This window comes from Homalodisca vitripennis, chromosome 2 (genome assembly GCF_021130785.1).
Source record: "Homalodisca vitripennis isolate AUS2020 chromosome 2, UT_GWSS_2.1, whole genome shotgun sequence".
Classification (NCBI taxonomy): Eukaryota; Metazoa; Arthropoda; class Insecta; order Hemiptera; family Cicadellidae; genus Homalodisca; species Homalodisca vitripennis.
The window spans coordinates 179763272-179780703 of NC_060208.1; the positions used below are offsets into that span (position 1 = coordinate 179763272).

Here is a 17432-nt window from a genome sequence, read left to right on the forward strand (position 1 = left end):
TACGTTCCTACTGTATTAGAAAAACATATATACTTGAACAGATGAATGTTCTATTGGAGAAATTCAATTGCACTTTTATCTATATGGAGATAACATTTTTTTACTTCCTGAAAAAGTATGGCATGTGTCTATTAGATTTTAAAATGTAAGTAATTGGCTTGTTGTTCATAACACATTTTATTCTTTAAATGACCACTTAACCTGTGATATTAGTGCTTTAATTTTTCTAATAATTAAGAATTTGTTAATACTTATATCTCTTGGTATTTATTTATTGTTGTATTGTTATCTATTTATTGTTATTTATGAACTATGTAATTCATAGTATATATATAATTTTTTAGATATGTTACATACTATATTTAAATAGATGCTACTAACATCATATTAATTTTTTGTGTGCAAATTGTGACGTTATTGTCATTACCATGTATGTGTAAAATTTACTTTCACCTAATTTTGTAAATGTCTAAAACATTACACTCCTTTTATGGGATAAGGTGTGATAGGAGTAGGACATTTAATTATAAGAAAAAGTGACACAGTCTATTGCATTGTGTAAATATTTCTTGAGTTTCTTTTCTTTTCCTGTTTATAATCCAAGTATATAATTTATTTATAATAACAAAATAGAATGAAAAGTATAATTTTTTTAAGTGATTAAAAATATAACTATCCTAAAAATTTGAATTTTGTTTCTTTGTATGTGTGCCTGCGTGCAGCTGAATGAAAAGTAGAGTGACTGAATTTAGTTTTTAAGACATATACTGCGAAAAATTGGTATTATTGACTATTGCAATACAATGTAATATATATTGTCAACACAATAAATATATTCTATTGTAACCTAAAAATAAATATATATTTGCTTTATATTTATATTTATACAGAATATATCGCTAGCTGAGAGTAATATAGTTGTATGTGACTTGTTTACGTTATGATTATTTGAATTTTAAAGTTTGAAATTTTATCTCTAGCTCTATGTACGCCTTTTGTTTAATAAATAGTTCAAAAGTTATATGAGCTATATATTTATTGAACGGCAGTCAATCAGGTAATCAGAAGTGTAATATTAATCATTCTATAAGAATAAATATAAAAATGTCCTAAATAGAGCATTTTCAGTTAAAAACACAATACATTATAATTGATTCAATAAGAGTAATAGGGTTGTATATGGCTTTTCTATGTGTTTTGTGTTAGCTACAGTTACATAACTCAAAAAAGTATTTAGTTTGGCACATGGAACTAAAAAATTCAGTTTGCAACTTTTTTATTGGGTGATGATGTGGCCAATTTTAGCTTTTAGCTTTACTACCTTATATGATACTGAAGTCAAATCCATTTGAAACATATCATAAAATCCTATTGCTCTCGTAATGTGTGTATGTAAACTGATTTAAATTTATTTGAAGAACTACTCTCGAATGAAAAAGTTTTGATATCCGAGTTTGAAAGTCAATCCAGTAGAGTTACAATAGTTACAAATTATTGTCTTTCGTATGGAAAGAAATCTTTTAATAATTTTAGATTTGACAATAGAATTGAAAATAAATTATAGAAATTTATTTCACAATGAAAACATCTGGTGATTGGTGGGGTTTGAGTTCTGGTTGAATGTTCTTATAAGTTAGCTACGAGACCGTTAAATTTTCACTGTCATTTATTCCTTGTTAAGAATTTTAAACACAAATCACAATGTGACATGGAGAGTGTGGTGGGAGAACTACTTTATCCCTGTAGACAATGATATTCGAATTTCATATGTGATCCCTTGTTGGGTTTCTACCAACCTGTATTCTTGACCATAGAGTACAGAATTGTTGTCAGCAATAAATAATACCATAATTAATTTACAAGAAACATAATAACTGAGAATAAACAATGTTTGATAGTAATTTAAACTAAGCAGTGAGCCAGGAACTCGTTTGTCATGCAAGTTTCTCATCTAAGGTGATTCCATAATGTTTCGTTAAATGATTTTCATTCTGCAAAAGTAGCCATGTCTCAGACAGTAACATAACCTTTTCGTTGTACGTGTCCACTTCGTGCAGGATTTGGTTGACTCAAGGCATGCCAAAAGTTCTTTTTGACTTTGAGCCTAATGTGCCAGCTGTTACATGAGTCACATTAGGATTCTCCTTGGCAGCTATAGGATAAATAAAAGGGCCATCTTAGCTGCAGGTATTGTGGTGTTAATATGTACACCTTCTTCAAAGTTGATGTATATTGTGGATACATTTCCCCCTTTCCTTTCCTTTACATCTTCTTTTAATTCAAATATGTACTAATCTAGATTTCTGTCTATGTTGCTGGCTATGTAAAAAGGTAAAGTGTTGGATTTAGCTGTTTTCCAGGAGTGGTTGACTGTGGCGCTGATTCGTGCATATGGGGATTTAATTGGATTTGTGTACATCATCAAAATTGAGTATTTTATAATACATTTTTATGAAAATGTGGTTTCTGTCATTTGTGAACCATCTAAACAGTATAAAGATTGAAAACTTAATTAGGCACCTATTTCTATTTTTTAGAAATGTTTGTTTTATATGTCAGTATTATTTTATTTAAATCTAACTGTCCAAATTGGCTATTTAGGTTTTGTTTTTGTTTTTTTTTTATCCTGAATTAAATATTTTATAATTTTGAAAGAAGAATTTATAGTTGTAGTTTGTGGCATTTCTCAAATATATAAATTGACTTTTGAGTACAAAATCTTATCATTGTGATTAAAGTAGTACCGGTATTTGAAAACTAATGGTTTTTTTAGGTGAAGAACTAAAAAGTTCATTTAAAAAAATAGAAAGGGCAGGGTATTAGCAGATATGCACACGTGCTGAATTTGAGCAAACTTCACCAACATCACTTCACTCACACACATACACGCACATACGTGCGCGCACACACAGTACCAAATCAGTAAAGAATTAACCTACAAATGAAACAAAACATTTGAACCAACATAAATAAATAATCAAAATTTTGGCATAATAAGAATGTTTTCACCTCTTCATAAAAACACATATTGTATAGTGATTGTGTGGTTTATCCCATTGTAGTTACAATTCTTTAAAGGTTAACAAAATTGGCTTAGTTGATGTGAGATGTAAACTTTGTATGCTCTATATATTTTGTTACATTTTAATGTCTGTATCATTCATTAAGTTTACTGGTAACATCAATTGATACCTTGGAACAAATATAGCATTATATCCTTTTCCAGCCTCTAATACACTCGGGAATAAAAAACACTAAAATTCAAACATGTTATAACTATATTGAAACATTATAAATATACAGATCTAAACATAACATTTTTTTAAATTTAATCTTTGTAAATTAAAATTTTAACTTAATATTTGTCATGAAATATAATTAAATAATAAGTATACAAATAATAATTAATGAACACCTTAAAGAAACAATAAGTAATGACTATGATCAAAACATTTTACAAATTTTTGGTAAGATCTATACATAGTGATATTTATATACATTTTATAGTACAGTATAGAACATTTTTATTTATGAGCAAAACATTTGTATAACAAGACTTTTTATACATGAAAAGATAAATGTAAGTAAGATATATCTGTGTTATTATTGCTTAAAAACTAACATCAATGTTACCATACTTTATATTTTATTCCAGAATTCAACAAAACTTTGAGTTTCACTAATTATTACTATTTATTTTTAAATTTTTCATCTGAAAAAATGAAGAAAGAAACATGATTTATAATAATTTAAATCTATTTATGTTTGAACATGACAAAATATATTGTCATAGCAAGTATTATTTTTAGCAATAGGAGCCTAAAATAAAAGAACAGTTCTATTTTAGTTTTAAGGTGTTGTATTTCAATTGCTGCCATAGACTAGATTTTTTGGATTGGGGATTTTAAGTACTGTAATAGACCTTCCTTCTTTAAACACTTTGTCGATCCAGATGCTTGGAACTGTAGCTAAATAAAAAATATAGATTATGAAACATCACATTTTCTTTTTGCAATTGAGTTTTGTGAAGATGAAAGATTTGGAGGTAATCTGGTTCTTTTCACTGTTATTGAAGAAGTATTTGGCACGTACGATATCCTAGTACTTTTATAAGGTCGAGTTTCATGCGGTATTTGGTAAATAGTGGAATCATTACTGGAAGAACTAGTAGAACATGTGGAACAGGTACTTGCTGTATCATCTTGCTCGCTGTGGTGGATAATTGAGTTCTCAGAGGGGTTGTTTGGTTGTTGGGGTACAATTTGAAATCGGACACTTAAACTCTTTTTTGATCGAGCAGAAGAAGGAAGCTGAAGGGAAGATGTTGAACACGAATGATTGTCAAGTCGAGTTGTATCAACTTCCTTAATTTTCGAGTAAATTCCATTGGTTTCTTCTCCTTTTGACAACCATTTCTCCACTTTCATATTGGTTGTTGAAGGCATTGTTCGAGGCATTCCTGACAATTTTTTATCAGCTGGATCATCATCTATTCTCAAATCACCTATATGGGCATAAAAGTGGTTGAAGTCTTTGCCAGCATTAATAAAGCATGTACTGTTGTGTGCAGCATGACTCTGAAGAGTTAAATCTGGAGATTTTGATGGGAGGGATTCAGAATAGTTCAGAGTGGGTGTTGGGGATTGTTGGTCTGTTATAGAAGAAGCATGACCGCTGTCTTGAGGAGATGCTGGAGGTTGTGGTCTTCGAAGATTACTCACCATATGAACTGGATTTGAGGTTGTTGATAAATGTTTTTCTCGCTCTGCTAACCACTTTTCAACTTCTTCATGGATCACTGCCTCATCAACATTATAAATCTGCTCGACATTGATAGGCAGGTTTGTCGCAGAAGTCCATTCTTGCAAGTGAGGACTGGAACTGTTACAAGTGGTATACTGTTCATTGTGATTATTCTCAAATAGATTTCTAATAAAGTTTTCATCAATTATTTCATAATTTGGATTTTTTGCTGTATCGCTAGAAGAAATATTTGTCGAAAACTGTTGACAGGTTGTGTTATGTTTTTTTTGTGAGGACGTGTAGAGGTGATTTTGTTTTGCCACTTCATATTTAGAATCCATATAATATTCCCCCGAAAATCCTGAATGATCAGGTTTCTTGTGGCTAAGAAATGGCTCAACACTATTTTCCCTCTTAAACAAGCTTTTGTTATTAACCTGACTGCTGTTGTTAGATGAGGTGATGGGTTTATGATTTCTCAAATAAGAATTTTGAATTTCTGAACTGAGCCAAGGATTGTGATAATTTTGATCTAAAGTTGAAGAAGGATAACTGTGTTTGTTTTGAGATGTACAGTTCATCCCTTCATCTTGTTTTATAGTCATCGAAGACGTGTTTCCGTGACTACAACTACAACTTCTACTACAGTAGATATGACCAGAAAGGGGAAGGAAGGGTCGGCCCAGTAGTGAAGTTTTGCACGTATAGCAACAAAAGCATGAGTTGGTGGCGTGCCAGTGTTGATCTTTGTGGCTCATCTGACCTAAAAACATATAAAAAATAAAAATAATTATTTAAGAAAGATATTTTTGTTGGTTAATTCAAATATAATTTGTAGATCTCAGGTTTTTATAATAATGTATTAATGTAGACTTTTAAAATTAAATTATAATACACTAGGGATGCTATTATTTAACTAGATTTTGAATGATCAAAATTTTGGTTAATATGAATTGTTATTAAATACTTGGTTCCGGTTAGTATTTATATTTAAAAATTGAGTATCAGAATCATGCTCCCATGTTCGCTTAAATAGCATAATAATATATCAGCAGTAATTCTAATTTTGTTATCTACGAAGTTTACTAAATAACATCATTTCAATATTCCGACCCATGCACAACACTTTGCTATGGCTGACAATACAGTTTGGCGTCCATCGTCAGATACTTATAAATTATTTACTGCCGTAAAACTCATGAAAGACATTGTGTAGTTAGTTAATATGATGCTGCATAATATAATATGCTGCAGTGTTGCATGAAACAATTCATAAAAAGTTTTATGTGTGTAACTTTTAGTTTAGATTTATGCCAATAATGACTGGTTCATAAAAAATATTGAGCCCATGTTTTCTATGAAGACTCTGATTGATTCTTCCAAATAAATTTCTAAGATTTGTAAGACCTTTAAAAGGACTGGCTTTATGTCAAAACATTTTTACTAGAACTCTTTTAAAACAGTTGTTTGATTATTACAAAATGATTGGAAAGCGCATAGTAGAAGCTTTGAAAGGTGTGGTTGTGCATGGATGGATTTCCTCTCTTCTAGATACTGAGACATTTACCCTGGTCAATTCCAATGGGTTCTCCGCAGGAGTCACAGTACTCGGCGAACATGGCATGGAAGCAGGTGAAGCAATAAGGACGACCATCCCTCATCATGTACCTCTGACCTCCCAATTGTTGGTCACACTCCAGACATGCAAAGTGTTTCATGTGCCACGTGCAACCCTCCGCCTTTACTTGCTCGTCAGTCAATATCAGCTGTGGACAAGTTCATTGCTTGTGGTGATTGGTTGTTAATTTAATACAGCATTTTTCAGTCAACCCTCTATACAATTAATCATGTGTTCAATAGCCTACTAAGTACATAATTTTTTAACACAGATATTCTTGAGTCTGGGAGATCAATATCGCAGCACTGATGTGAACCCAGTAGTAATAAAATTATGTTATATTAAAGTGTTACACATTTTAAAATGATAGCAAATGTTCACTATGAATATTTGACACCACCCTCTAAGCATAGTTAGAAGCTTCTGTACAACAGTAGAATAAAGGACTTATAGTTCTTTAATTTTGTGACCATAAAGCTGTTATGAGAAGAACAGAATTACAATGTACAAAGTAATATTAGTCTAATTTTAATTACTGATACAAGATCAGAATCAATTCTTAACTACTCATATGACTGACAAGATTTATCTTACCATTCTATTGAACAAACAACTTGATCATAGACATCAAAGCGTATTATTTCAAATTTGCCAAACAGGAAGCTATAATTATTGTTGATACTATATTATTTTTAATTTTTACTTTCATATTGTTTGGATTTTTGTAATTACCTCATCACAGGCAGGACATCTAGGTTTGAGAGTCTCGGCGTGGTGGCGGCCGCAGTAGAGTTTGCCTTCCCTGTAGAAGTAGATGAGATCTACCAGAAGCTCCTGACAGACTGAGCAGACAAAACATGCAGGATGCCAGCAGCTGTTGGGGCCGACTCTGGAGGCGAACACGCTCATGTCTCCCGTCGATAGCCTCTCATCACACTGTGAACATAGTGGAACATCAAGATTGAATACTGCAAAAGTGACAAGGGCATAATGGTAAGTAAAAGAAGTCAATAGGCATACTCATTATAAATAACTGAGTAGCCTATATATAACCTCCTATAATTCCCAGCAACATAAATATGCATACAAACAGGAAAAGTGATAAGGGACGAACATAGAAGAAAGAATGATAGGATAGGCAACAGTACCCAAAAACTGAATAACTGCACATGACATGGGTGGACAATGGACTTACCAACTCATTCTGCACAGCTTCTGGAGTTGTTGTGGATATCTTCCACATGAATCCACATGATTGCCTAATGTGACTTTCATAAGTAAACAAGATACATATAAGTAAAAATGATTTAGATGTCTGTACTGTGTGACAGACTGTAAAGCTTTATATTAACCACTTGTGTACGGAAAAAGTATGAAATTATTAGAGTCAAAACTGGATTTATAGGACAGATATAACACTCTGATACTTGACCATCTTTGTGTTTATGTTAGATGTAACCTCAAGAACTAGTTAAGTTATTCTGATACTTAGCCATCTTTGAGGATGGGTCCAGGTGTAACCTTGATGACTAGTTACTCATCTTTATGGTGTGCAAACCACTCAGTAGGAACACCACACCGCTTAAGTGTCAATAATGCCCCTTTGTAGACCACATGGAGTTTATAATGTCCCTATCAGTGTTAATCTCATGTATGAAGCATCAGATAAAGTTGTTACCACAATGTTGCGTAAGGTCATGAGGTCACCATGTTATCAACATTGAAACACTTGTCCAGTTTTCTCCATTACATAGCTAATGGCAGAACAGCGTAGAGAAAACTTTATTTTTGTGAAGAGAGAGGCAGTTAATTTGAACATGAATGTATAGAACACAAGTACAACCCAGGATTTTAAAATGAGCAGAATCCACCCAGGCTGCTGAGAAGGTGACATTGTATTTAAACTGAATCCATCAGTCATCCAGCTCTGTGTGATCTTGTTCACCACAATTCCCACAGGAACTAATAAATTGTTATAGTTCTCAACAAACATGGCACTGAAGCAGAGCTGTAAGGACAACTACAGTACCCTCTGTCAGTAGGGAAGTATCTCTGGCTTCTCAGTATAGAGCTGTCCTGCACTTTCACAAATAAGGACATTCTGAGCCCAAGCAATTACCTATCTTCTAAAATCATTCAAGGTAGGAAGCACTGAGGATGATGACTACTTCAAGTTTTGCCTCTTGCCAAGCATCTGGGTTGGTGAAAGCCAGAAAAGACACATCTAGTCAATTGTTGCACAGTAACATTGAAAAAGCCTACAACTACACGTGTTGGCACCTGCAGCCACAATTTAAATTATTAGCAACTCAAAAACACCTATAAGTATAAATTAACTTATAAGTAAGTAGTATATTACCAGCAAGTAAATTTCAGATATGAAGAAATTAAATTTTAATGCATTAGGAAGTCAATATCCGAATATGCAATGTTTTAGAAAAACAAATTTTTAACACCTCAGTAACTGTTTTTTGCTTGCTTAGTAGCTTGGAGATGAAGCTACTAAATGAATGTTGGAGATCAGTTAAAGTATAAATATAAAAATTTCAATAAGAACCTGCCTTTATATTGATTATAATGTATTTTATGCTCAGATCTTTTTTTTCTTAAAACTGATGCCAGAATTTTGAATTCCTTAGAAATGGAAAGTGCTTGATGACACCTGTTTCCAGTATTTTACTGATCACTTTTCAAATAATTTGAAATGATTTAACAACCACAATTGGAATATTGTGGAAGGAAATGGTGTATTAATGTCTCAAATATGATTGATTATATTGTTTATATCTAGTATACAACTCAACTGACAGACAACCAAAGAGAGCAAAAACAAGCAAAGCGAGGGAGTTGGTTGTTTGGGGAAAGTGACATTTAGCAGTATAATATATGACATAAAGCGTTGTTCAAAGAGCACATGAGTGAAATATTTGTAGTACCTGAACTTTATGGTATATAAAAATAAAAATAACTTAACATTTATATATTCAAATTCCAATTTAATGTATAAATACGTTATGCTTTTGTAACTTAAAGAAGTACGTCTACAATGTACAGATGGCCTGAAGACATCCGATGTTTACTCACACTTTGACACTGAGAAGTCGTTTTTAGTCGGACAGCCTTTCCTCTCCCGCTAGATTCCTTGACTCGGAGAGTTATTAGCCTGAGCTCACTTCGCTCTTCCTCCGACAGCTGATGGTGACGAGTGAAGCGAGCTTCATTGTCTTGTGGTGGCATCTGTCGCAGCAGCTGGTGCACTCTGTACCTCTCACCCAAGGAATCCACAAATGGTATTTTGGCCGGGGGCAGAGCCGAGAAATATTGTCGGATCTAAGAAAATTGCCGGCAACTTAGTAAGACATGAATATTTTCATTTTTTAAACTGAATGAAAAACATCCAGCATAAAATGGCTGACATAAAGTAATGGCAAAATACAAGTTAAATGGTCAATGGTGAGTAGATGTAAATCAGTGAGGCTGTCCTGAGTAGTCCTCATTAAAATTCAACTGATCCTTAGGAAAGGTCATTAGATCAAAGCAAATGTGTAAACCAAGGTCATTAAACTGAACCATGGCCATACAAATTTAAGAATTGGTCAGATTGCACTGATTATTTAAGTATAGTTACACGGTACCATGCAGTCTGACTCGAAATGTATAAGTAGGTAATACATGTATTCAAATAATCAGAGATTTAGCACCAAATATATCTAATAAAGGAAATGTTTTATTTATAACTGATAAAAGAATAAATACAGAAACTCAACATAGAATACATCTGAAATCAAAACATAGTAACTAGGGTTGCATCAAACTGAACTCCTTTATTTGCTTTTTGTTAATGTTTTAAATAATTTATCATCAGAAATTAACTTTAAACAAAAAGTTATTGAATTTTTAGGTCAAAATCATATGGTGCTCATGCTTGAGGTGTTTGTAAAGGAAAATTCTCTAAACAAATCAATTTTTTAGGACTTCATTATTGAAACCTTTTCTGGATTATTATAAAAGAGTGTCATCTACAAAAAACAAATACAAATACAAAATAATAGTACCAAATAAATAGTACTGGTTATGTAAAAAATAACAAATTAAGAAGGTAAATCAAAAACGACTCCAAATTCAACTTTAAAAAAATTTTTAACTGAAGAGATGTAGGACATACATAGGACAGCACCAAATATGTTCAGTAACCTTCAAACAACATTTGAAGCATATAAACCTAAATTTAATTAATATTTGTTATGGTAATAAGATGCTTACTCTGTTTGAATTATAATTAAAATTTTAATCATGATTTATTATTAGAGGCAAAACTTCTTTTAATTTTTAGAGATTCAAGTTAACATTGCCCACCTCATTACAACATTTATGTACCTCATCATCTGTGAGTCCTGGAGGAACCCAGGAATACTGAAGAGCAATAAATCCTCCATCATCTTCATGGCAGTTCAGAAGATCTTGAGGTGGTTCCCGCCTCAGGAGATTTGGCTTGGGGGAAGGAGTGAACTGGCCACTCTCTATGGGCACTTCGATCTGCGATCTATTGGGAATTTAATGTTAGTAACACAAGTCTTAACTACAGGATGATCCATATCCTGCAAATTTTTTGAACAATTGGAAATATAAAAAAAATGGTACAATATAGTTAAGACTTAAGAGTAAACATTCTAAAGTACATTATTTATGCAATAATATAAAATATTCTTAAAGATTTTTACTATTTTCACTACAACTAACTATATAAAGTTTCTTTTACTTTACAGGTGTTGAAGCATTTATTAGTAATATACTAGCTTCCCAGAAACTTCTGTTTTCCTAGGCTCAAGGAACTATTTCTGGCGAGCCTAACAGCATTTCTGTCATCTCCTATGATTAATCTATTGAATCTTATTTATCTTACTAAAGGTACTGCTGAAGATCACGGCGATGCCCGAAGGCATGTTGTGTTTTTTATGAAAAAAGAAGTAAACCCTTCCATTTTATGAATAATTTCACCAATTCAGGTAATAGAAATTGCTTTCATATAATTGTGGTTGTAGAAAATTGTTTAAGAAATGCTGTCGCATAGTAGAAAAGACCCAGCTACTACTCAGGTTTCGGCTCGCCAAGAGGCGGAAATGTTGAAAGCTGGAAGGGGCAACAAGAAGACAATAAATCTAAACTCAAAAAGAAGAAAGGCGCCGGTCACAATGTTGTAAGTTTATTGCCCCAGGCTGAAGGACACGCGAGAGTGGGTTGTTGGGGAAAGTGACATCTAGCAGTATAATAGACGACGTCAAGCGTTGTTCAAATACGATACTCATCTTGAAAATTAACTATCAATTGCAAATTAAGTAACTGATACTCAGGGAAGCGCAACATCTTCTTAAAATAATGCAATTTCCACTTAAATTGACATCCTATTAGAAATAATACGCTTATTTGTATTTACCTATCACTTGTGCTTTTAAATAACAAGACTAGCACAAAAATTAAAATGTGTTTCGGATTTTCGAGTAAATTTTTAATAACAATTATAATTTTTGCAAAATGATGGTAATAAGCTAATTTAAACTCAATACAAAATTACTGCACATTGATGTCTCAAGGCGGAGTGTCAACATTATTTTAGGTTTACCAACAAGCAGTCCTACTTGCTAATAATACAAAATTAGTGTCAGTAGCAACAAACTAATATTAAATTACAATACCGTAATGTTATTTATGCAAATTTGATGCCCGAGGAAAGAAAATTATACATTTAATGAAAAAGCGGTTTTCTCGTAATAGTAATTTACATAAACTATTAAACGAATAACATATTATTTTAAGAACTGTATTCATACAAAATCATTAAGCTTAAATTCCCTAAAGATTATATATTGTTAATTGCAACTCATGGATTCTAGAAATTCTAAACTAATTATTACGTTGCATCTTTTTACCATAATGACATCAAATTGACATAGTGTTCAAATAAAAATCTCTAAGCAAATGATACATTAAAAACTTAAATTTTAGTCTTTGTTGAGATAAGAACAAAAAATCTACAGTAAGCTGATTTTCAAACTTTAATTACTTTTACTGAAAGTTCCAACAAATATGTTTAATCTTATAAATATAATTAGTTAGTAAGCTGTGAAACATATTAATATGATATAAAATAATATACTGTACCTCAAGGAATCTACGCAAACTTGAAATTAAAATATCGAAATGAAGATTTTCTCGTTAAAATATATGACAACTGAGTAAATCTTTGGGAATGCCCGGTTCCTAATGAAGAACAATAATTACATTTAACCCTAAGCAAGAGAAAAACATTGTATTTAAATCTGAATTCTAAAATGTTATCAATATACTGATTTACCATAAAGAGGCAGTCAGTAGCCTAATTTAAAGCACAGTTATTTAGGAGCGAGAAGAATCTGATAAATAACTTTTGTAATGATAAACATATAAAATATACTTGATATTTAATTCTTCGCTAATTCTGCAAACTTCATTTATAATATTACACTTAAACTGTATGGAAATGATTACGGAACAAAATTATGGAATGAAACACGTTACGCTTAGGTAATCTACACTGTTAATAGAATTTCTTGGTATAAATTGAAATATGTATATTTATACCAAAAGTCCACTCTAGGTATGTCTTTTGTGGATTTATTTGAAATACTTGGGATGTAGGCCTCTACCACATGAGATTTCAAAATTACAATGTTATAATAATAATAATAATATTTACAGCTGAGTACTAAAAAGTCACTTTAATTTACTTCTTTATGGTGGTTTACACTTTTAAACTAATATTAAGAACTAAATTTGTCTTTATGGTGTAAAATATCGTTTATTGTCGGAATTGATCAGAACATTTCAAATTCAATTTAAAACACAATTAAAATCTATATTTAAATATTTTTAAATAAGCTGCGTTAAAAATTGGTTGTTGAAAAATATTTTTTTATTTAAAAAGTTATTGGGTTAGACCTATTAAAATGTTTGGTTTCAGCGTATTGGAGAATTATTATTATTTTAGTTATATTTAGCATGTTTTAAAATATACCAGAATAAAACAATACTATACAGATAGCTAAAACTGTAATTATTTATTTTTATATCAATGCAAAAACGCTGAAACATCTTTATATTCTAAATAAAACATAGATATTAAAGAATTTTTAAGCAACCGGAAATAATTCTTTATTGTATTGTAAAAAATATTAGTATTTTGTGAAAATAAAATGATTACGATCTGTGCTAGAATTCAGATAATTAATTGACAAAGAGGAGGAATGATGAGGATTGATTACATTTTGAAAAGAAATTACGTGTAATCTTCGTTAATGTATAGGAATTAATTAGTTGTTAAAATACGTTCACGCTTGCATTAAAATTATGAACAAAATCTTGCTTCATGAACCTTCTTCTGTTACTACTTATCTTTACCGTTCATAATGTTAATATTGAGCAATCTTAATGGGAGGTACAATTTACTCAACGGAGTTGTAGCAGGACTCTAGGAATGTATGACGCCCCCGATCGCACATACGATCTTTGAGAGAAGGGCATAAAACCAGCTCATGGTTCAACGAAGTAAATATTTAAAGTAAAAACTTCAAAGGCAACAGAAATTTTGACGGAGATTTCAGTTCTGAAAGCAAGAATGTAGACAGGAAAAACAATTAGGGGTGTTCAGAAAACTGATATTTACCCGTAGTTGACAGACAATAAAGCCCCATTTTGTTCCTTAAAGAGTTCTTAACCCGTTTCTTTGTTGAGAACAATCTTCCAGCAGTACATGTCAGTCATACTGAATTATTTAAATAATAATAATAATCGTTTGATAAAAAAGTAATTGAAAAAATTGAAAATTTGGGGGAGGCCGACACCTTGGACCCTTCACTGGCTACGTCCTTGTCCGAAAGAAATCTGAATTGATCGTTAACATTAAAAGAAATACAAGCAACGCGCACTAGCTATCTATTTTTTGGAAATGACTACCCCTCTATTGATAGTAATGCAAGACCATTGCGTATAAGAATAAAATAGAGTAATTGAAAAGTGGGATGAATAGTTAAGGAATAGTGCTTTTGGATAGGATTATTGAATATTGAAATTTACTAATTAAATATTACACTATCATCATAAGCTAGCCAAAAACGTATTTTAACTACATGTTAAGGCTGAAATTTAATTTGTTTAATAGGATGTAACAGCTAAAAACTTTCGTCTTTGACGCAAAAAATGTCAAACGTTTTTTGGAGAAGAACCACCGAACCCCATTTTTCTTAAGGATAATTCCATAACTCCAATCCCTCCCCACCAGAGAAAAGGATATTTCCCAAGTTTTGAACATTTAAAATTTTGCCTGCCTTGCCCTACAGTCAGTACCTAAAGCATAATAAGATTATTACTGTCATAAACCAAAGGCACTTGTAAGATCTTACTTGTTTTGATTTCTTCCTGTATCCAGGCCGATCTGAGATATCGCATTTGTACGGCCGTAGAGTTGGCGATCCCCGTACATCCAGCAGACCTTCCACCATTTGGCCTGAGAGGGCCTGGTGTATACTCTGGCAGGCGTAGTTCTACTCATGGTGACAACAAAAATACGGTAGTACGTATCACAAAGATCTCTGAATATCACAGTTTGTTTCCTTCAATAAGGTATCATAATTACACAGAAAGACGTTTGGCCAAACATTAACAAACAAAGTGAAAATAATTAACCCAACAGAGAACAAAAAATAAGTCCACATACACCATTCACCACTTGGAATCACATCACATATCAATTATTCACGGTTCAATTTATCAATTCAACACTAAAACCACATTCATGATTTCGCGTGGATTTGTAACCATCGCAAAAACTGTTTTGAATGGATTTGTAAAGAAGAAAGTCACGTCGTTCTTGAGGTAGGAGAACGAATGTGACCCGTCACAACATTTCTGTTTTGACTAAGCGAACACTAACACGACTGTGACTCGAAACAGGGCGAAAATGAATGGTCACGGCTACGGTCACAGCATGGGATGGGGTTTGTGTTTGAGCTGGAGGGGGGAGGTTCTGCCCTAAACGCTCTACCTGACGTGAGGAATTCCTCACAAAAACGCTGGTTCGCGCCGCCCGACTTTACACTTGTAAACTTTTATTGGAGCCGCATTGTCGGGGATACCCGTGCCGACTGGGGCCGACACCTCGCCGGTGTTTATGACACTGTAAAGTCTACGGACGTGTCGTGTTGTTCCAATCGTCACGAGGCCAGTCATTAAATGTGCTAATTGCCAAACAAAACAAACATTTCTCACTTGAAAATGAGTAAGTTCATATTTTTTGTGATGGAAGACGTTACCTCAACATAACCAACACATTCAGCATATAAAATAGTAATATATAAAAATGAGATATTAATTATATATGAGTTAATCTAAAACTCGATAAGGTAGGTTTACTCGTAGTCGATATTTAAAATAATTATCATCCATCATTAACATCGTGATTAGGTTAATTACATCATTACATGGTCGTAAATAGTAATATTCATCACAATATATTTTAATATTAAATTAATTGATTTCCGGTAATATTATTACAAACTGGAATAATCTGAAAAAAGGAGAGAAAAACGAAATCAGAAAGAGGAAAAGCTAACCTAAATTCCACTTTTTTTACTTCCTCTTCTTTAAAGGTATTTTCTCATGCGCGAAAAACAACAGATTTACTCTCTGCCCTACCTACTTTTACATCTAATCGTAACTTTTACCTTATTACTTTTCCTACTTTTACTTGATCTTTTAATTGTTCCTTTTCAAAAATAATATTCTCCGTAACTAGTTAGATTTTTACAAAAGGAAGATGTTATAGTTTTTTATAATTTTGGCTTTGAATTGTCTACCTTATAAATTTTATACAAATGCACATTTAAGGGCAACAACAAGACAGTCTTCGCGATACCCTTTAATATTTCAATTTTTTTGTTATAAAAAAGAGTGAAAACATTGTTAAATTGTTAAAAAATTAATAAACTTAAACAAAATAAATTTGTTTGTTTACTGAACATTAAAAAATGTATCTCTTATTTAGTTTTAGTAACAATTTTGTATTTAGTACTAAATGGTGTCCTTATGGTAAGTAATCTAGTTGAATTTAGGAGGAACATTCTAGCAATTGTCTATTAGGAATAACACTATTACAATCTTTGTTATAGGCCAATGAATGTTAAGAAACTAACATTTCTTGTGTATTATCTACGTGCTTGTATTCATGCAAAGATGACATTTTAGCAGCGCAGTAATGACGGATGTGAAAATTTGTTGATTAGATGATGCATTTTATAAATTAATTTGTGACTAAACCTAGAATTTCAATATATGACAGAATTACAAAGGAAATAAAATTGTATATATTTAAAGACAATTAAAACAGAAATATGATAACTGTTGGTGAAAACCTTAATAGTTATAATTCTTCAATAAAATATATAATTATAATTAAAAATGTTTAATTCAATAGGTTGTATTTAAATTTGTTCAGGATATATAACATTTAATTTCTATTCACACGTCTCAGAATTTATGGAAACCAAACAAAAACTTATTTTCTAGACTTCATTTGAGATTAAAATTTGATTTTTGCTGATTTCCGACTTGTAGAGCAGAACTGAAAAACGTTATGACACGTTATGATTTTATACTTATAGTGTCACAAGTTTATACGTTTTAGGGATTATTATGCATTATTATCGAGAGTGAAAAATCAAAATGAAATAATATATAACGTTACAGTTTTATACAAGAAGCACTACCTAAGACTAGTGAATAGATTAACAGAAATGGATATATTGATAAATAATTTTGAGATATTAAACCCATAATGTGATTGGCTAACATGGTTACCTTCGTAAAACACTATAAAACTTGTTAATATAACAATATGAACTTGTCAGAAAACTACGAGTATATCTAGGTTATTTGCTCCGCTGAAAAGATGCAGACGCTCCGGGAAGCGGGAAATTGTGTCTTAAGGCGATTTGAAACACGATGAGGTGACTTCGGAAATTGCGCGGTGACCTTTCTCTCA

General features: G+C 31.8%; 1 protein-coding gene across 1 annotated transcript; it reads right to left on the bottom strand.

Annotated features, from left to right (window-relative positions):
* Nucleotides 1-6290: 6290 nt before the first annotated feature.
* LOC124355922 (protein prickle-like) lies at nt 6291-14945 on the bottom strand. Its single transcript, XM_046807073.1, has 5 exons — nt 14797-14945; nt 10739-10904; nt 9446-9691; nt 7094-7297; nt 6291-6509 (listed from the first exon to the last, which is right to left on the bottom strand). The coding sequence occupies exons 1-5, from the start codon at nt 14943-14945 to the stop codon at nt 6291-6293; spliced, it is 984 nt and encodes a 327-aa protein (XP_046663029.1).
* Nucleotides 14946-17432: the final 2487 nt, after the last annotated feature.

What these genes read in the sequence shown, in the direction of transcription:
- LOC124355922 (XM_046807073.1), bottom strand. Translation starts at nt 14,945, where the DNA reads ATGAGTAGAACTACGCCTGCCAGAGTATACACCAGGCCCTCTCAGGCC. An exon ending in CGACTTCTCAGTGTCAAAGT is followed by an intron (nt 7,298 to 9,445) that starts GTGAGTAAACAT and finishes CTATGTTCACAG; the next exon opens with TGTGATGAGAGGCTATCGAC. An exon ending in GATGTCCTGCCTGTGATGAG is followed by an intron (nt 6,510 to 7,093) that starts GTAATTACAAAA and finishes ACTTGTCCACAG; the next exon opens with CTGATATTGACTGACGAGCA.